The sequence below is a fragment of the Gasterosteus aculeatus genome, chromosome 4 (assembly GCF_964276395.1).
Source record: "Gasterosteus aculeatus chromosome 4, fGasAcu3.hap1.1, whole genome shotgun sequence".
NCBI classification, from domain to species: domain Eukaryota; kingdom Metazoa; phylum Chordata; class Actinopteri; order Perciformes; family Gasterosteidae; genus Gasterosteus; species Gasterosteus aculeatus.
Window position 1 is genome coordinate 7,875,821 of NC_135691.1, and position 22,515 is coordinate 7,898,335.

Below are 22,515 nucleotides of genomic sequence, written 5' to 3' on the forward strand. Positions count from 1 at the left end.
TCCATTATCAGCTTTTTTTCATGTAGTCCTCACTTTAATCTCCTTATAATTTTTCTTTCTTTTACCTCACAGTGTGGTATCACAGGTTTTTTAACCAAATTTTCTCTATTTAACAAGAGAGCAAACATTATTCAAACTGTACCTCAAGAAGTCTTTCAAGCCAAGTTATCAAACTCCTCGCCTGCAGTTCACATCCCTCTCCATATTACAACTAAATGACTGGATGCAAACAGCAGCAGCAAAAACAACAACAACAAATATATAAGAAAGAAATATGTAAGAAAAGTAACACAACTAGAAAATGCATTTCCTGCTGAAAATGCGTTGGAATGCAAAAAGCTGAAAGCTGAAATGATTTTTTTTAAATAGCTGAAATTACAGAACGTTGAAGGGAATTTGAATACATTTGCTGAAATTACAGATATTAGAAAAGCTGAAATGAATTTGAAATTGATGAAAATACAGAAATGAGAAAAGCTGAAAGGAATTTCAATAGATTTGCTGAAAAAGCAGAAATGAAATAGTTGAAATAGATGTGAAATATTGCAAAAGAAAATACAGAAATTAATATTAAAACATTGCTGTTAATACAGGCATAAGAAAAGCTGAAATTATTTTAAAGAACTGCTGAAAATACAGGGAGTGGGGAAGCTGTATTTCAATAGATTTTCTAAAAGGTAGCAGGAGCTTAAATGAATTTTAAAAAGTACAGAAATAACAAAAGCTGAGATGAATAAAAAGAGGTTTAAAATTGTTTGTAGTAATATTACTAGTAGTATTAGTTATAGTTGTAATTTTGGTAATAGTAGTACTAGCTGTAGAAGTAGGTTTAGTATCAATAGCAGTAGAAACAGCTGTAATACTAATACTATTAGCCATAGTAGTATATGTAATAACATTAGTAGTAGTTGTAGTATTAATAGCAGTAGAAATACTAGTAGTATGGTAGTAGAAGTATCAGTTGTAGTACTAGTAATATTCATAGTGGTTGTAGTAGTATTTGAAAGAGCAATACGTATTTCAACGAAACCACTTCATTCTGAGCTTCATGGTTAAGGTACAGATAATCATTGAGGCTTTTATTTTGAAATGATGGAATTGGGTGAGGGGGGGGGGGTGGGAGACAGAATGTTTGTTATTCAAACTGAGAAGTTTTCAATTAATAGGCCTCATCACAAGCGAGTGTTTTCATCATGTTGGTCTGTTGACAGAAAGCATAGCTGCGTCATGTGACTCCACTAATCAGGTAATAGGAGCAGCTGTGAGTCACAGACAGAGATGCTGCAGCATGTGTGAGTATCCACGGCAACGGCGCACCTGGGCTCATTAACGAGCTGCTGCAAAGGACAGAGACAGGACAGCGAGTTACACAGAATCCACACCTCAAACAAATGTCCTTTAGCGCAAAACTATAACAGCTATCTAAAAAATAAGACGTTTCTGCGAGACCCAAGGCTCTACCGAACGCATGGATGCGTTTTTTTATGTCTGTCCGGTAATAAATACGGCTCCTGTCGCAGTTTACAAAACGTGTACCTTGTGGATTTTTTGAGAAATATGGCGCCAGATTTGTATTGGAGCCTATGGGGCTTTTGGCAGAGGTTGTGTTACTTTAACACTCCTTAAGCCAAAACTAAAGAACTCTGGGATTCCATGAACACATAATCCAATCAGCACAACCATGCCATCATTAATCCAAAGAAATGAAGCCTCAAAAGTGTATACTTATATATACAGAAGTTCCATATTTTTTTAACCAGATTCTGACTCTGCCCCACACTCTAGCCCTCGAGGTCTCACTCTAAGAAACCAAATACACACTCATGTAAAACTCAGAAACGGAGCAAAGAACTAGTGAAACATAATCAGTGATTATGAAAAAAGTACAATAGATATCAACAAGCAGTTTTCATAAAATAGTTTAGACTTGTGTCAACATTTGAAAGTTGAAATGGTGTCTGTAGCTGAAAGATAGGCGAAGCTGAAAAATCTGAAAGTTGAAGTTTAAGAGGATTTGAAAACAAACTCCATTTGAAAACCATGTTAAAATATTAATGATTATTGATTTATATACATTCAAGCATAAGAGGTAGAAAGCTGCAAAGTAGCCCTAAAGCCAGAAAGGAGCTGAACATTTTAATATTTGAACGGTTTTAATAGCTGAAAGTGTGGAGTTGAAAGGTGCGACGGAAGAAATACATGAAGATGGCGGAATAAAGAATAGAAGAACAATACTTGGAATGCTTAATGCATTCCAACAATGAAGCTCACAAGCTGTGGGCACAGTAGTGCTTTAAGCTAATGCTAGTTTGAGCATGCTAACATGCTGTTAACAAGGTATACTATTTACCCTTTTTTATATTCCTAATTTCATATGATCATTTGCAAAATTAGCACTGACCTCAAGGTAAAGCTGAGGATGATCTAAATATCATTAGTTGCTGGTATTTTTTTTTTATCAAACACACTGGACAAATTCAAAAGTAGACCCGACGAAGGCACTGAATGAAATATTAAGGGAAACACAAACCTTTGTCTTCACAAAATCTAAAGGCAAAAGATTGAAATAAAATGGTATTAATGATACTAACAGTGAATGACAATAAGTCACTTGTATCTAATCACAGAGGAAAGCTGAAAACACATCTCAAAGGACATGCTGCTTGTTCAAATTCAGTTTGCTACTTTTGATTTTAGCAAAAACGTTCTTGAAATGGTTATTTTGTTACCAAGAGAGAGGTTTTATTCAACAGTACTTCTGCAGTCTCATGAAATTCTATTCTCATTTCAAACTTTTATTCTCTGCCCCGCTGGATATTTAAAGACTATCTCTGCATGATCTATGTGCAGCAATCTAACCTGACAACCGTATCGGCTGAGATATTCAATCGGACAGATATTAATTCAATCCGTCTGTTTTAATTGAAATGACCTGGCATCTTACGGTTCGGCCGGCCACATGATAACTACATAACCTGATTGAATTAAATGGCAGTAGACTTTCGAATCCCCGGTTGGGATTATGCCACTGTAGTTTTATTTGAGTTCAAAAACAGAACATGGAATCTCTTTGTGTTTTCCACACAATATTAAAACACGCTTGCTTATATTTCTGAACATGATGGCAAAAGTAATCAGCAGAGGAACAATGCCAGAAAGTGAATGTGTCTCACAAGGGGTATAACAGAGGCGACCCAAGTTTTAAGCCCGATATTACCCGTTGGTGCAAATATAATCTTGCAGGAGGGTATTTCTTGTCTACCGATAACACTTCCTCTGTCAAAGAAGCAGATCGCAGTGATAAACTTACTTTAATATGGCTATTGGTAGGTTGTTACTTTGCTTACGGCCATACCACCCTAAACACGGCCAAACTAGTCTGATCTCGAATGCAAAGCAGGGTCGGGCCTGGTTCTCCATTCTTCTTTACTGAAAGCAGAGCATGAAGAGCAGTACAGCTTTGCTCGCACAGAGCAAGTGTTCCCGGTCAATGGATAACATACATAACAATACTCTGACAACAGCATCGTAACTTTGTACAACATATATTGGACTCAAAAAACACTTAACCCTGTGATAGTGGATGGAGATACAGTTTTCTGTTTTTTTCTTTAAGGAGCTAGAAGGTTTGTATGTGTTGCAGGCAACTTTCAGGTCCTCACCGTTGTAGGATATTAGAAACAAATAGACGATCCGGTTCATAAAATTAATAAAAATGCATATAGTGTACACCAGAATACAGCCATGATTCTGAAACTGTGTAATCAATAAAGTAATGACAATATTGTAAAACCACTGTAATTCTGCAGCTGTATTAGAATAATACCAATGTACAGTTATTGTATTTGATGTAATGTAATCAACTGGAATGCATGCATGTAATACTTGCTCAACAACTGATATTGACTAAGGATCATTCGAAATCCGAGTTACATTGAACTCACCAGAAGACCACTTTCACACCTTTAAGCATTGTTATAAATACCTGTAGGAACCATTGTTCTGGAGTTCGCTGGTGGAGGCAACAGACGGGCACTAGGGATGGTCAAAGGACTGACCTGGGGCCTGTTGGTCGCTGAGACCAGCGGCTCCTCAGCTGAGATGTTCTTTTTACCGCAACGCCATCTCCTTTATTAAATACATTTGATTTTAACCTTTTGATCAGCGATGACCTCTGTCCGTCCGGCGTTTCTTCATTTTTGCACACAACAATTTGGTGACCCTGACGTGATGGAGAGCAATGGACGGACGGAGGAACAGCTGATCTGAACAAAGCCCAGCGATCGATTTTCTTCACTCACACGGCGCCATCGAAAAGGTAACCGGCAACCAGTTGTTTTAAAACCGAAATGCTGTATAGTTTATCATAGAACATTTAGGTGTGAGTGGACAAGATACGATGTTTTGGAGGTAAACTACATTTTAGAGAAAGAATAATTTTTCTCTTAGTTTGGATGGCCGTTGTGATAAAAAGCACATTGTATATAGTGTTTGTTTGGACGTCTCTGTGTGTGTTACCGACAAAGCTCGGTTGTGTAGCGTTAACGTTAAGCGAATGGGTAGCGTTAATTAACCGATCGGTCATAATAAGGAATGAGTGAAAACCTAGTATAGGCCTCAACCGGATGAGGGAAAACGTATCGCAACTTATAGATTGTTAGAACGTTATACACCGTGCATTACGTATCCAGAGTTAAAGACCCACGTGGCGCGTCGGGACCGTGATCGTGTTGCCGAGCAAAGGAGGGGGATGAGGTTCGCCGTTCAGTGGCGACTAGCGGTTGTCTCAATAAGCCTCTTTTAGACTATGTTAGAAATCACAATAAATTAAATAAAGTATGGACTAGACGACGCCTATATGGCTAGAAAGCAAGATTATATTTTGGAAATGAGCCTACGGGACTCTGCGGAAATTTGCGGAATAATTGTGTGCAGAAACAAGACATGAGTCATGGGGACTCGGTCAGCATTTAATTAAATTGGAAGAACGACCCAGATAGCAAAATTAATGGTAAATTACAATACATTAGAGATCGGGGAATAACGTTACGAACTTGTATATAATTGTATGTTGCATGTTTAGAAAAGAATGAAGCCGGATTAAGGATTTGATTGGGGCCTGGTCTTGGGGAAAACGGAGCACATGTTTTTGCAACATTACAAGATGGCGGGCGGAGATAAATAGAGAAAACAGTTAAAAGATGGCTGAGAAAGAAATTCTCAGCTTGGTCTACAGAGGTGGGGGTGGAGAACATGTGCTTTGGAGATTTCCAAAATGGCAGCCGGCGACAGTTAAAAGAAGAAACAGATGTAACACAGTTTTTGTATTTTGTATGACATTTTTTCTTCCTCCATTCTTAGGACCATGTGACCTTTGCTTGCATTACAAACGGTCTATGGACTTTTATTTTTATTTTTTTTAGGCTCTATGAGATTATTTGTTTTAACGTTTATGTAATTTTTCTCTGCTTACATTAACACAATTTTCCCATTTATTGTTTAACCATTTTTACAAATACTGAGTTTGACAGAGACTCTGATCAGAGTCTGCAACACATCACACACAGCAGCAGCACACCTGAAGATGCACATTAACATGCACATTAGCACACACACCCATGGGTCTTGGGCAAGAGACAAAGGACAGGACGCTGTCTGTGGAGCCGGTCTGGTAAGACAAAAGGGAGTCGTTCCGAGAGAGGTGCGACCCATAGAGACGTAGAGACGGTCAACAGTCCAGTGGGTGAATATATGTAAATAGTTAGCACAGAGGGAGACGTTTAAATGAGTGGGAAATAATGTGATTTCAGCCAAATCTGTAGACCTTGTTGTAAATATTTTGTTATTTTCTCTTAAACTTAGGCTGCAAGTTGTTGAGTGTGGATATGAGATGTACAGTGCACGGTACATCTCATACAGCATCTTAATGACGGAAGCAAATTTTTAGATCATAGGGCAGTACAGAATTGGAAACTTTGTTACAGACCATCATCCTGTAATTATTTTATCAACTAACCTTTTTGAACACAACACCGTATACAAGAGCAGAGGAGTGAAGCGTGCTGTAAGAGGCCCTTTGGAAGGGTTTGCACTGCGGTTTAAATCGATCATACAAGTAAATCTATGCTGCAAATCATAGTACTTTGGTAGTGGACTACATTCATTAAGTTGTAGGTATAGTAGGGATTCATTTTACTAAATAAACAGCATATGGCATGTATATTATAATAAACGAGTATGTACAAATGTGTCAATACGAGTGGCCTATGACCCTCTAGGGAAATAACAATGTCCAACAACACCACTTGGGATAGGCCCAAGACCATTCTTGTTAAGGCACAGAGCTGTTCACCAAAATCAGGGGTCAGAGACCATATGGTAATTATAAAAATATACGGTTTTATTTAGTTAAATATTCTTTTTAAAATGACAATATGTTCTTTGTTAAGGAGTAGATGAGTGATAAAGAAAATAAATAATTCAAATCAATAAACCAGCATGCAGAATGAGGAAGATGCAAACAATATAACAAAAAGGAAAAAACCCACATGCAATATGTACAGTTAATACAATATAGAGCCATTTTTGTACCAGTTTCCAGATTGCTTGTGTGATCACAAGTTTTACCAGAATCCTGAACGGTTTCAGCCGGTATCAAGAACAGCTTCAGTGGGGGAGGGAGAACGCGCCGGGGAATATTGGCCCTTTAATTAGTCGTGGCACCAGGATAGCCCCACAATAGCATGTCCAAGGCTGCAGGTCAGTCCAGCGAATTACAGGACAGGCCGCCCACGGACCCCGGCGGTGGCACCCACCTCACACACACACTCAGACAGCGGCCCACACGAGACACCGAACGCCAGCAGTCCAGGCATACATCCACCCACACGGGGACATCCATGACCAAGACAGGGTCGCACACCGCAGCAGAATGATGACCTAGGGCAGCGGCCAAAACATAACGCACGCCTCCCACACACATCTCCACAGGCACCCAGCAGGAGAAGACAACAGAGCAAGTCCACACACCACGGACTTAAGTAATGTCCCCGGCTCTCCCAATCAATCGGAATTAGCCCCAGGTATGCTGGTCCACCCCCCTGTGTGCAGGTAAGAGGGAGGGGAAAACCCCCGTCCGGTCACACAAAGAACTTATATTATATATTATTGTATATAATATATAATATTGTGAGAAAATTAATTTTGCCACGGCAGAGCTCTTTGCTTTCAGGGTGCCCTACTAGTTTTATATATATATATATATATCGCTAAGGCCGTCCTTTATTTTCATTTTAGAGAAATAACAACGACAAAGAAGTACAAACTCTTCTCATCTGCAGGTAAACACGACATCACATAATCGTGGGGCATCAGCAGGGGCTTGAAATGTGTTGTCTCAGCTTTTATATCTAAAGCCCAATTACGCTGCCTGATTGGATGAACCTTTTGGCCCTCCGATAAACAAGAGTGTTAAGAAGGTGGTCGCTGGTGCTTTGGAGTTAATGAGCAACCCATAGGTAATCAGTGACCCTGGAATCAGTCGACCCCGCCAGAGATGTCACCGCTCTGTCTCCAGCAGTCTAGATGAAACAGGAATATAGATTACACAAAGCGGTGAACCCTCACAAAAATTGGGACATAATGACACAGATAGGTGACATATTGTCTGGTTGAGCGTGCATGAGGCAGCGAGGCAGCACTAATAAGGTAACAGAGAGAACTTGGAATGAGGCGGTTTTGCAGTGTGACCGACTAAGTCCCTGCCAGCTATGTAACCTGGGAGTCTGTGACACACAAAGACACAGCTTGTAGTAAAAGACACAGCTTTGAGGGTCAACAGGAATACTGACTCACGTAAAAGAAAGTCAAAAAGTTCAACTGAAACCAATGTTAACAATCGGTATTCAATGAAATCACTTGGATTAACTGTTGAGTCTACAGAACATCAGAAATGAGTGAGAATTGTGTACCAATGCAAAAATGAAAGGTAATAATGGAAAAAAGAGTTGGATTGAATGACACCTGTGTGTAAAATTATCTAAAACCGGATATAAAACATAAAATTCTCAGGGTATGAGTTTTGCACAGAAGCTTTAAGAGCTGACATCAATATTGTGGTAAGAAAACGGGCTTCTCCTTCACCGATTGCCAAGTGTGAAACGTGCCGCTTTCATTCCCTTTATCAGCTCTTCCTTACACAAAAAGAGCTTTCTTCTCCTGATGCTTTCCACTTCATTCAGGTTTGCGGAGCGAATTAGTATGCACTAGAATAACTTAATTAAATTTGCATTTGCGTTGAAAACAGCATTAGTAAAATGTGAGCTGTTGTACTCGTCCAGCGCGTTAGGAGGCAGTGCAGCTCCAGTTCAGAGTCTCTCACACTGCCTGTTTCTCAGAAGAGCTACACAAACTACAAATCATGTTACCAACCTCTTTCCTGTTATTTTTCTTCCCTTTTCATGATATAAATGTTCACATCACATTGATTGATGGTTGTTCAAGTGGGACTGAATGTTTTTCTATGCAGAGTGAGTGAGTGGTGTTATATTATGTCAGGTCCTCCACTGGTTGCCATGTTTTGATTGCTAATTGCTACCTTCACACTGGTTTTCATTTCTTACATACCTCTGCTTAACCTGTGGGAATTATTTAAAGAAACCAGAAAATGTCTGCTTTTACAGACTCTATAAAAAAAGTAAACTCTACATTTTCTGAAAACTTCCATTTTAGACCTGGAAGACACACAGTGATTGAACAAAAACAGATGATTAGCTGCGACATCTCCTATCGATATCCGGGCAAATCTGCTCTGTTTTCACGTCTTTGAAAAGTAATAGAAAAAAACGTATTAATAAAATAATATAAACAGCATCTCCAAAACACGGCTCACAAAGGAGAATATTCACTCCATGTGTTGTTTTGGGAAAAGGTGGTTTCATTAAGGCTGAGTGGATAAGGTGATTTGCTACCAAAAGGCAGGTGTTGGGTTGACTTACATCTGGAGGCCGAGCTGTAGAAAAGTTGTTCTGCAGTAGGTGGACGTCTGTAGGAAAGGAAGAGACAGAAAGAGAACATGCCAACCTCTCGCTCATATACCTGCCCAGGCAGAGGTATCTCTTCGGGGAAATAACTTCTACTACAGTGATAGCGAGGGTTCGGCTGGTACCGGACGTGGATGTGAACTGACATCCCGATACACTCATTCCACCAGCCTGTTGCCTTCACAATGTCTCATGAAGCAATAGAGCAGAAAACAGACAAGAGTGCTCTGAAAAATGACTGTCTGCAAATCTGCGCAAGGTCAACACTTAAAATCCGCAGGGGTGAGTTTTTTGAATTTGAATGCATCCTTGGACTTATGCAAACTGTGAAACAATCAAGTTGTTGCTGTGATCCATCAATCCACCACACTTTCTCCCGACGCGGCTTTAGTACATTGACGGTCGGAGCAGTTGCTGAGTCTCTGATTGCGGTGAATGGGTTTATGTTGGAATTAGTTGGAAGTAAGGTCCCGTATAGACGCTAAAGGGTGCGTCGTGCATCGATATCAGGACTTGACAAAGCCTTTGTATTTGATGAAGTGGGAATGAGGACGGGTTACATGTTTTATAATCGATTATAAAGAAAAAACTTTACGTTTACCAGAAAAAACGGTTAAAATCAAATCAAGTTTTGTAGTTATAGTAGTTAGAATTCGTTATGCCCTTGTAGGCAAAAAGTGAATCCTTTCTATTGCTTTTCAGAAGAAACAAGAGCAATATTTGATCATATATATATATATATTATTTTCCTTGTATTGTCATTGCATGGCTTGCACTACATTGCATTGCATCAACAATGTCCATTTTTCTACTTTATTTTGATTAACATGTTAATCAAATGATCAATCACTTCTCTTACCCTTTGCACAAACTTTGAAATAAACACCATTAATTGATGTTAGTCTGGGAATCTATCTGGCTTGGTGAGTAATTTAGCCGCACTGCCCTGTTCTTTTTATTAATTAGACCTCAACACCAGGTCGCCCAGTTAATTGCAGCAGAGGCCAAGCTCACGTTGCCTCTGCTTACTGTCAAACTAAAAACATAAATCACCAAAGGAAATAACCATGTATAAGGACTTACATTCAATTATTGCACTTAAACCTCCCTCAGATTCTCTAATTGTAGAACACAAGCCCATGTTCTTTCATTGCATTTTGAAAGAGGGAAACTGTGAAATATCTACCATAGATTGGCCTGTCGTTTGGTTTCTTTCTTTGCTTTAATGCTCAGAGGCTAGAGCGGTTCACCCTAAAGAGGATGTCTTACTCGGTGAATGTGTAAATACTAGCACTCTGAAGCAGCCATGCACCGGGGAAGGGGTTGTATTGTCTGCCAGGGCCATGTGAAAGCTGCGATCCCCGGTTGATTGAATAGTATTAAATCCCCCTAAGTCACAAGGGGAAAGATGTCCATGAGGAAGTATAGAAAAAAAGGCAAAAAAACGCCCTGGTCTAATTGAGGCATGGCATATGGGTATTATCCGTGCAACTCAACAGAAGGTCGATGAGTTTCTGATATTGTGCAGACTGAATTTCTGCTGGAGGTCATCAGTCGCACACACACTGACTCACTAAACTATTGTGGGCGAAGGCAGGAGCAGCAGCCTAATGGCGAGGATGTATGAGCTCATTCTCATTAGACCGCAACACCTATGCTTATATTACTTATAAATCAGTGATGCTTTTTGGATAATTCATTTACAATTTTTTAAAATCATTTTTAGATAACTGACAGTTGTTCCTGAACTTCCTGAAGAGTCGTTTTTTAATTGATTTCATTTCACTTTTAAATAATGTGTGGCTTTTAAAATGCTGTAGTGCTGCAGCTGTGTATTCCACATTCAAAAATATTTGTAAAAATCTGTCCTGATACAATTCTTGCCTTCTGTAAGACAACTGTCCTGCAGAGATTATAGGACGGCAGTTTCTTCATAGTGGTGGGACACAATATAAGCCAAGGGATGATTGGAGATTGCATTTTTGAAATGTCGAAAGGGGTTGAGAAGGGCAGAGCCGCTAGTTGGCTTATCTGTAGTCACTGCACTCTATTATCACACTGGGGCATAGATTTAATTTCAGGGGGTGATAAAGGAAATAAAATGGAACACCTCAGTATCGAAATTGCAACGAAATGGGTTCAACATTTCTTTTGTAAAATGATTTACATACGTTTTCTTTTTAATATTTAGCAGTAACGTTGATGAGTTGACAAAGTCAATAGAGTGAATCGCACTAGAACAGTCTGGTATGTTCTAAAAAGAACATCGCTGCAGTGTAATGCAGCCTTCAATTAGACAACACTTATGCCTTAATGCAATGTTACAATAACCAAAATCTAAGACAATATCAAGTCTCGTATTACAATATGGATATATTATCAATAGCTCAGTGCTTTAAGGGAAACAATGGAGAATATCAGAGAGAAAGCGTGCCTTTATTTGAGCTTCAGCTGCACACATAAGTAGCACCATATATTTTATTCATTGTATTACAGAATAAAATGAAGTCAGTCGGAATCTATTACCTTCTCATATCTTGAGATGCTTTTTTACAGTACAGGCACATATGGCTGCAGTCTATATCTTATTATGTTCCTCAAAAATATTATTGACCACCTGCCACACATCCCGTTTCAACTTCAGGCTGATATAAAGACGTGCAAATTCTCAGGTCTTCACACCTTTGAAGGTAGGAGCGAAAATCGGATAATTTCTGTCTGAAGCATTTCAAGGCGAGAACAATCCTAATGTTTAAGGTTTCAACAACTAAATTTAAAATATTTGACAGTGAATATTAATCATCCAACAGACACTATTTTGAAGAGGCAACAGGTTTATCTCTCACTCATGAGCTGAAGTTAGTATGCATAAATGTATCATAACGCCATTTAGGATTGAATCCTTTATCGCTTCTTAACAGAAATATCTGAATATACTGTGATTTTATTTACAATGTCAACGTTTTTTTTACTATATTTCCAAATGGCTACATAGATATGATTAAAGATCTCTTTCAATTGACCAAATGACTCCATGCAAAGTGTTAGGGTTTCGGAAAGCTCTCGAGGGAGGCCTCACTCCCTTGTTCTCGTCCCGGCCGGAAACGAGGACACGAATGAGTCAATTCGTTTAAATTCAAAAGTCAAAAGTTATTTAATAACTGAACAACGTTATAAGGAATGCAATTACAAAGTGATATACTAAGCGAACAGTGGAATATTTCGCGAAATAGAGAATCCTCTGAGCAAGTCTAAAGTGACTTATCAACGCGGCTGCAGGAGAAATTCTAACAGTCTTTCCCCCGCCATGGTCCTTTGAAAACTCTTGAGGTGTGTCTTCCTTGGTGCATTTGAATGTCATTGGCCTCTTCTCCAAAGGGTCACCTCCTCCATTGTCCCTTTCACGTCGAGGTGTGAAGCTGCAGCTGTAACCTGAAACCTCTCTGTCCTATCTGTCCCTCACATTCCAATGCACTCAATGTAGATACATTTGGCTTTATGCCTCAATGAGTAAATTTAACAAAGCATACATCGTTTAAGTCTTCATCTTATAACTAGTACACTTTCATTACAACAACGCATCATTAATGATCACCGTTCATCACCGTTCATCATAAGATCTAAGACAGTTCATGTGGTTCAATTCTCAAGACATTTGCCTCAGTCGGCTGCCTCGCATTAAGTTGTTCATTTATTACCTGACAGGAGAAAAAACTCCCAAAAAACCCTCTTTGGGGATAAAATTGGAAGAAATCCATAAAGAACGGCAATTGGCATCCGTCCCCAGGTTTTAACATCACATTGTGACAGAATGTTAATGTGTACAGTGTTTATATGATTTAAATGACTATGAATTGTGTTTGATTGAAATTGCATTCACTTCATCTAACATGTTAATGTAATAACTAATATCTAACATCACACAAACTATAATTCTAACACTAAACATTATTACACGTACTATAATTTCTTGACTAGGGGTGCACTTCTGGCTTAAATCCCTAACAAAAGCAAAGAGCATAGTGATGAACCCCCAAAAGGTTCATTTGACATTCCAATGTCCCCCAGCTTGTTTTGTTTAGATGTACTACTTTGGTCAAGGCTCATTGCTCATGTTAACCTTCTTCCAGGCTGCCTTTGGTGAAATAAACTCTGAGAAACGGACCGTACGTAATCTTCTTAACACAAATGTCCGACAGGACACATTACTGACCTGCTGGTGGACAATGAGGAGCTAAAGATTTACATCTTCTCCTCCATACTTTAATGGGGGACCAAAACAGATCGAGATGCAGAGTGGAGAGTGAACATTCATCCGACTGTCGGGATTATGTTATGACCACAAGTCCTTTGGACGTTGGGCTACAATATTGTCACATTTCTCTACTTTTTAGGCAGTAAATTACATTACATGTCATTTAGCTGACGCTTTTATCCAAAGCGACTTAGAATAAGTGCATTCAACCATAGGGGTACAAACTCAGAAGAACAAGAAACAAGAAAGGGCAATTTCCTCAAATAAGCCAATTTACAATTTGTTAGTCTTTTAGTGGAGGTAGAGTCTGAAGAGGTGTGTCTTTAGTTTGCGGCGGAAGATGTGAAGGCTCTCTGCGGTCCTGGTGTCTTCAGAGAGCTCGTTCCACCATTTCGGAGCAAGGACAGCAAAGAGTCGCGATCCAGTCGAGTGTTTTGCTCTCAGTGAGGGAGGATCGAGCAGTTTGGCAGATGCAGAGCGGAGAGTGCAGGTCGGGATGTCGGGTTAGACCATGTCCTGGATGTAGACTGGACCCGATCCATGAATTAGCTCAGTATGTTAGTACTCGCTAGTCAGGGTGCTGTCTACAAAGTGTCAATCAGCTCACTGTGGCATTTTGTGGCTGTAATTGTGTAAGTGCCTCTGGGGGAGGGGTGTTTGCTCTAAAAAAGGCCTCCCTAGGGGGAAGTCCAGTACCAAGAGAGCTCCTGTGATGCCCTGCTCTGGACCATGGGGGGGGGGGGGGGGTGGGAGGTAAAGGCAAGTGAACGAATGTTGAATAGTGGGCAGTCATCACCGTCCAGCTGCTCCCCGTCCCGGCGCTCTCCCACTTGGGGACCTTACCGTGTCCTTTTTACTGTACAGCTGCTTGCAACTGTAACATCAGCTCATGCGCGGTGAGATGAAAGCCTCCGTGCACACAGGCCATTTGTACACTCAAAACACATGTTTGTGTATTACTGTAGGAGCTGTGTTGTGTCTTTTTTCCTGCAAACAAACGGTACAACGAGAGGCAGAACGGAAAAAAACAACTTTGCAAGACAGATTTGTGCATGTGCACTCATGCAGACGCACAAACACACAGATATGCATGGACGGACAGATTCCAGGCACAAACAGATGTCTGCAGACGTACGCCTACATGCTTAACACATATACGCATGAACACACACACACACACTTGCATAAAAATACAGATGTGAGTGGAAAAACGTGAATTTACTCTTACATCTGGAGTGTGGCTCTGCAAAGAAATATGCAAAGGTGTTTTCAACTGATGGAGGCCCTCGTCAGGGACCGAAAGAGAGCGTTGTTCTACCAATAGGCGCTACTGGGCATGTGCAAATCAATGAACGCAGCTAGGAGAAGATGGACAGGAGGTGTTATGCTTATTGGATGAAATCTTTTGTCTGCATTGTACGATCATTCCCCTTTTTTTGTTTTGTTTGGTTAAAAAATGTTTTTCATATTAATTGCATCCTCTTTGCCAAAGAGGATGCAATTAGGCTGAAGCTAATTCAGCTGCCATGTGCCATTATCTATTGTATGTTGAGGCAGAAAAGAGGTCTGAAAACAAGCTCCATTCACATTTTTGATGATACATAAAGAACCACTAAAATTGACATTTTAATTAGAGATCTCGAAACAACAAAAAATGTTTTGCTTCGACAGAACATTTCAACAACAGTTCAGCCAAACAATTGAAAACCTCCTGTTGCTCTGCTGTTTGATAATCACTATCACTCCTTTCCGTAGTACATTTGCTCTTATTGTAAGGGATTGTTGAATAGTTTTTGTTCGGGATTGCAGTGGGTTTTAATCATCAAGCTTTTTCATTGGGAGTGAAATCATGTTGCAGCTACTAAAAAGTAATGAAGTTTGAGAGGAAAGCAGTGAGACATTTAAACTGACACACATCAGGAGTCCTCCCTGTACTTGGATTCAGTGTTTACAGCAATTAGCCAGAGGAATCGATTTCAATTCCTTCTTGAAAAACGAGACGGGGAAGATGAAACGAACAGGAACTGTGTGGTGTCAGTAAATACGAGTAGTGGTAGTGTGTTGCCATGTTGCAGGTGCAACGATCCAGTGGTAAATAGCAAGAGGTTTCAACACCCTTGAGCGACATGTGATTGTTGTGTTGGATTCAAAGGCATCATTTGGTAGAGGCTGCGGTAAATGGAAAGGACAAGGGGACGGGAGTGAATAAATCCAAGGGGTAGACCCTAAGATTTCAAACGAAGGGCAAAATACGAAGGCATATTGGGATGGAATGAAGCAAAGAAAGAAGCATGGACAGCATGACATTTCTCTTTGTGTGTCTTGATGTTTTACCTGCAATTCTCCCACTTATTGCTGTTGACCTAAATCAGCAGTCAGCCACCTTTTCACCGAAGCTACCTCAGTTGTTTTTCCTCAAATAAGGTCAGGGACGAACCACCAAAAGCATCATATTAAATCCAAAACAGAACCCCTGGAGTTAATTATAAATATTTGATTACCTACATCTTGCAATATCAAGTCATACTAGCTTCATAGCATGAAATATCCAGTGAGAGGAGAAGATCATGGATGATGGATTTGCTTAAGATATACAAACACAAGTCTTTTCTGTGTTTATTTTCTTATTCAACTCGCAACCTACCTTTTAATGACATATTCAATGTTTGTATTTTAATGTACCTGCCAAGTAGATTCAGTGAAAAGTGCATGTTGCTATCGAAAGGATAATTCAAAAGATTTGGCTAAATTCAATTTTTGGTGTCTGGCTTCCACCTTGTGAACTCAGTATTTGTGTCATTAGTACCAAACTGTCACTTTTAATTATTGGAATGCTGCCTCAGCTACATCAGGACATTCCTGCTATTACTTTCCAGCTTTCTACCTCTTGTGCTTGAATTTATATAAATCAAATTCATAAACCTTTTTAATACGGTTTTCCAATGGAGTAATATTTTTTTAATGCAACATGAATACACACATGTAATTTTTCTTTTGGTTTAAACAGACATTGGGGACAACTGCTGTTTTCCCCCTATTTAGTATATGGTAGGCCTTTTAATAAGCCAATTGCATGGGCCTACAACTACCACTAATTTTACTACACATACTACTATGACCAATAGTATCATGTCTGTATTTTCAGCAAATTGTCTAAATTAATTTCCGCTTATCTCATTTCTGCATTTTTAGCAATTCTTTTGATATTAATGTCTACATGGATGATTCATGCAATAGGTCGTAGAGTTTTGTGATCTGCTTCAGGCTGAAAGACGCCGCTTCGCTGTGATATTATCACAACATCCCACTGTCTGAAGTGAGCTATTGCTTTTGTAAAATCGTCCCCACATATGGTATCATGAAAGTTATAGAAACATTCCAGTTTTTTGTAGTCATTTATTAATAAATAACAATGTTCACATTAAAATAGGCCCTCTGGCCGGCTGCACATCTAGAGGCATACTGCTATGGAATGTACGCCGGCAACTATTTTTCCAAAACAGATGCGTTTTATTCATTTCATTATTTGGATTATTTGCATGTTGCCATTAACTTTACAACAACTAGAAAACGTCAGAGTGGGATGACTTTGATAATTGCTTTCATTGTTAAGATGGAGGTGAGTTGCTTGCAAGTAGCTCCACTAAAAGGTTTCACACCTACGACCATAGTCTCTTTTGTCCAGATGTGCATCAGCATATTTTGGGGATGGTAGCTCTGCGGGGCCACTGGTTCGGGTATTTCTGCTGCATTCCTGCTTGCTTGAATCTTCTGGGAAACATTGTCAAACCTCACCTACATTTGTCAAATACAAAAGAATTAGGTAGATGTCTCAACATGGTATGTGAGCATTATATCGGTTGTGAACCAAGCAGACTTTTTCTATGTATCTAAATTCAGCTTTCTGGGTTTTAGATACTTGCATTGTCCTTTAAGTCTGCCATTTTTTTAAATTGAATTCTAATTTGACCAATCGTCCTTTTACAATTTGCTGATCCTTGACAGCGCTGTTAGTTCTCCACCTCACATTTAACAGCACAACAGAAAGATAATCACATCATCCTGTGTTATCAGGCTCAAATTATTCAGACCTCAGTAGGGTTAATTGTTTCTTTCCAGCAAACAAAGACAAAATGTCAACCGTGAAACAGTAGAGGGTTGAGGGTGAATGTCAGCAGAAATTAGCCACTTAAAGACGTCACTTTACCTTCTGTATGTCAGCAGAAACAAGTGGAACTGACAGCTCTTTGTGCTACTCCATTTCATAATTCCATTATCGTGTTTGCTGCCTGCCTGTATGTGCTGCAGAGTAGATAATGCAAAAAAATAATTGAAGTCGTCGTACAAGATACATTTTCATTTGATCACACATGGTGCTTGTGCCGTATAATGCGGCACGGCTTCAGGGGTTGAAATGTTTCTTTTGGACTGAAACAACTAAATTGTCCAGAAAAGAAAAGACCAGCAATCCTCAGGTAAGGTGGCGGATGAGCTGTTGGTGAGACCGATCAGTTAAAGAGGAGATCTTCAGTCATAAATGAGGTAATTAAGCTGTAAATCCATTTATGTTGTCGTTTTAAATAACGCACTACGAATTACCCCGGAGGTCACTTTTAGTGGAGAGGAAATACTTCAGCCACACCGAACAAAGCATTGGACATGTGTAAACATGATGATCTGGGAACTTTTTATTTGCATCACCTCTGGTCCTCTTGAAAATTCACAGACACGTCCCCACAACATAAAAAATACCGAATCATTCATAACTGTCTAATTCCCAACGGGCTCCGTACTGCAGTTGGCATCACTAGATGAGTCAAATGATTCACTTCCCTCGGCGCCACAAACACTCAGAGCCCCGCAGCGACGACACAGCGAGAAACAAAAGGCTATTACGCTCACAAACACATAGTACAGCAGCTACAGGTAAGAAAGTTACTGCTCTTCTGATTTCTCTCCACTCCGAGAGCTTGTCTTTGCTGATCAGGATCCAGGAGTGTGTCTAAAAACGCCCACTGAAGCTTTTAGCAATGACCGATATAGTGGCGTGAGATATTTTGAGCGAGGGCAACCATCTTGATGGATGGGACAATGAATGTTTAGGTCTATCTTTTGTTGTTTGTCTGTTTGCCTCGTCCTTTGAAGACATTTTCTGCTGGACACGTGAGAATTGTAATGTTTATGTCGTGGATCTCTGAGCAAAAAGGAGCTCTGCTCTGTCTCTCTACAATCCCTGTATCTGTCAGAAAAGGGGGTTTCTCTTTCAGGCTCGTGAAGAGAGTGATGTTAAAGCCTCATATTCTCCAGAGGCCGCCCAATCGTTCTGTTTGCTGAAAACAGAGAAGACACAAAGTTCACTGGTTTACTCCAACCAGTTTTCTCCCTCCCACTATTTCAAATAAGAGCTTCTGTTGTGACAATACAATTCGGCAAGGGGGCTGACCTACTTCATGTCTTTGTATCATACATGTCAGCAGTATGTTTTCACAATAACTCTTGGAAATGGATACAGTTGGATAGCATAGAGCTGCGTTATTCCACGAAAGCGACACTCTGACTTCATTTCGACTTGACTCGATCGCAACGACAATGTACAAATGTACAGACTGGCCTGGGCCTGCGGAGGTGAGAACACCGGCAGGCGGGACCGGCCCACTTAGACACAAAAATAGAGAAACAGAATCGCTGTTTAGCTGGAGCAGTAATGCCGCACGGTCCAATTTTCCTCTGAACCGACCGGTCCTCCCATCTGCTTGGTACTAGGAAGGTCCTCAGCACGCTCCCCGTCAGTCTTTAGTGTCTATTGTGGAGCAGATGAAGGAGCAACAACAGAAGGCTGAAGGCAGCTTGAAGCCACGCGCTGGGAGGTGAAGCAGAGTTTGAGTGGCTGTTGGACGACAGGGTGGATTGGCCCACTAGTAGTTCATTTCCTAGTGCCTGGTGGGAGAGAAAGAGATCGTTTGAATGTCCCACTCGTCTTTGGATAGTCCAACCGTGATGATCTGCTATTACTAAAGTGTGTTCCAAACACATTGTCGTAACCCGGTGTGAGAAGCAGATTGGTGAGGATCTTTCTCGTTCGTTCCAGCTCCGAAAGGTCAGGATTAAAAGTGTTTCCCGTGTGTCACTTGTGTAAGATTAGATGACCGTGGCCATACAGCCAAACAATGAATCTGTGTTTTGTTAGCCAAGACATATACATATATATACATATACACAGACAATATACTGTATATATACAGTATATCCATCCATCCATCCATTGTCAAACCGCTTATCCTGCACACAGGGTCGTGGGGGGACTGGAGTACATATGTGTACTATGGCTGAAAATATTTTGTTCTGATTTGGTTCCTTCATTTCCTGACTGGTATGTGTCAACACGTTGTATGTTTTCAGCTAATGTTATGAATACATGTGTGAATTTATGAATAAAGCACTTCCAGCTATATACCGATCATGTTTCCATTCCAATATAGAGTACTTGGATGCTCTTCAATTCACATTTTTATCTGAGAAAATGTAGTAGGTGCTTGTGCTTGTGTATCATGGTATGTTGATATATGATCATACTATAATATTATTCCATTGAAAGACAATAAATGACCATGTTGAATAGTGGCCTAGCTCTAATATATGTAGGTATGTTTTTTTATGAGTAAAAGTGAAGCTAGGAACAATTGATCGTCACTTAGTAATGAAGGTGGGCTTTCTGTTTCTTCTTCTGCGGCATACAAATGTGGATGGAGGGGAATGTTTTACCCACGGCATGACAGTCTGAAATAGTGCTCTGACCTCAGGGTTATATATATATATATATATATATATATATGGATATAAGTGTATATTTTGATTTTACCTCTTTGCGTTGAGACAGAACCTAAAGAAGAATAATTAAGCTTGTATGTGTGGGAAATGAAAACGTATAACCCCGAGCGGTAGTAGGTTCCGGGAATGTGACAAGAATATTGTTCCCACGTATCCGGCAGCGTCCTGTGAACTTTGTGCTATAATGAGTTCCTAGCTTCTGTATTTTGTGTTAATAGTAAGAATTTACTACATCCGTCTGATTCTTTTTTAGTACATATGCAAATATAGTATAGGCTACAGATCGGTACTAGACCACCTCCTTACGTAATACAGGTGTGTGAATGAGAATTAAGATATTGTATGGGTATTTCAGCAAATATGTCTCCGGGCAACAGACATTTAAATCTGTGTGTGTCTCTCCCTCACTTATTGAAGCACTATCGCCAGCATTGAGAACTTTAAATGTCAATTAAAAGTGGTAGTATACTGGACGGCAGACAACAGTTTGTGCCGCTGTTGGAAACACAGAGTGATACATGAGAATTGAAAAAAAATATGGACCAAATCAATTCACAGAAGAACGATGTCGTCCTTCTACAAACATTGTCCAGAAAATGGACGAAATAATTAAAACAAAATATAATCATCACATAAAAAAATCCAACTGTAGTGACACTAAAAACAGCAAACCTGTGTTGGTATTATGGAATCCAGAATGTTCTTCATGGTTTCTATGGAGTCGGGTGGAGAGGCGGTGTTCCTGTGTTCTCTGCTGCCGGGGCTGGGGACGGGTGTACCGGACTGGATGACAGTCGGCAGCTGGTCTGACTCACTTCCAAACGCCATGAGAGCGTTCCCTAAAACATTCAGAACACCAATTAACACCATAAATATAAAGGCAGTTAACAAACTTCTGCAACGTAATTTTTTCTGTAAGAGTTCCACTCATGTCTGGTTCAATCGCAGCTTCTGAACTGGACATTTTTCATGAGGACCAGAGCTAGTTTGGATTTGGTCAGCAGAGGCGAGAGAGAGAGAGAATGTAAAATACTCAGTATTCTCTTCAAGTAGCCCATCCTCTCTGCACCTGCCCCTCCACATCGACCTCATTAACTCACAGCGCGTTTGCACTGGCCAAACAACTCTGAGACCTCTCTCTGTATCTTTCCCACACTGGCCGCTCGAGCAAAAGGCCGGCCAAAGACCCATCTCGCCGCACAGAAGATGCTTATTGTGTGTACAGGTTCAGTGATATGATATGCGCGCGCCGAGCCCTGTTATAAGGACCATTCACTGTTCACACTCCAGAGAAGAGGTCATATAAGAGATGTGAAAAAGAGAATGAGCATTAGAAGCAGAAGACGCAACACGTTACTTCTGGATTAAGGCTGATGTGACAGCAGGAGAGTTACCGGGGTCGGCACGCATATGCATTCTTATAGGTTACATTATGATGCGTTCAGGGTCTGTTCAGTAAAGATTAGTGTTGGGCCGAGGCGTTACAGCTTGTAAAATGTGGTGCTGGTGAGAAACGAATAAATCCAGTTGTTTAAATACAACATATATTTTTTTAAACCAACATGAATAAATATTTGAGATTAATTATGAGCAGTTTAACTTCCCAGCTCCAAGCAGCTAATAATGCAGCATTAGCACTGCTACTGACAGGATTTGTTTTAATGCAAAAATAGAATCTTTGATTTCCTAATTGTTAGAATTGTGAATTTGTTATGAGAGATAAATATGACATTGATATATGATATCCAGCTTACAAAGGATAACAATATGGATCAGCAGTGATCTGCAATTAGTAGCAAAGGGTGAAAAAAGATGCTGAGGGTTGCACCAGTAGTTACAGAGTGAGTATTTTAATCAAATCTTCAGAAACATACCATTTGCCACACTGACATCCCCTGACCTCTAACCTCGCAATTACCTTGTGTAACCATGGTTACATTGATTCTCTTAATGGGGGCCTGTCACCCTTTTCATGAGCTGAGTATTCTCTTTGTGAGTCTTAGGTACAACCTTTCCACCTCCCGCTATGCTGCTGAAATGTGTCAAGGAGGGTCCAATACAATAGTATTTTCAAGGTTGAAAAACAGTATATTAGGTATCTATATCTATCAATCTATAATTTCCTCTATTGTCTATTTTCTACTGATCGTGAAAAGATCTTCTTCAATCTGTACGGAACGTGGATCAACCATGGCTGGTCGGGCCAATGTGTATTAATATTTCATCAAATAAAATCATGTTTCGATCTTTGATCAAGGGCGTTATTTCTTCAAGCATTTGATGACTTTATAGAATATGTTGTATTGTTGTAGATACCCAACAACAGTGAATGAATTAGCACAACCATAAACCGCAGTAAAAAGCAGCATTGGCAACAAAACATATAGTCCC

The 22,515-nt window shown here is 40.0% G+C and overlaps 1 protein-coding gene across 1 annotated transcript in view; it reads right to left on the minus strand.

Moving 5' to 3' along the window:
• Positions 1 to 17,969: 17,969 nt before the first annotated feature.
• The window catches only part of gfra4b (GDNF family receptor alpha 4b), a 30,254-nt gene continuing 25,708 nt past the window's right edge, over positions 17,970 to 22,515 (minus strand). The window contains exons 7-8 of the mRNA XM_040175028.2: positions 20,797 to 20,963; positions 17,970 to 19,233 (exon numbers count right to left, since the gene is read on the minus strand). Of these exons, the coding sequence (XP_040030962.2) occupies positions 19,090 to 19,233; positions 20,797 to 20,963 (311 nt within the window). The 3' untranslated portion in view covers positions 17,970 to 19,089. The remainder of the gene's footprint in view (positions 19,234 to 20,796; positions 20,964 to 22,515) is intronic.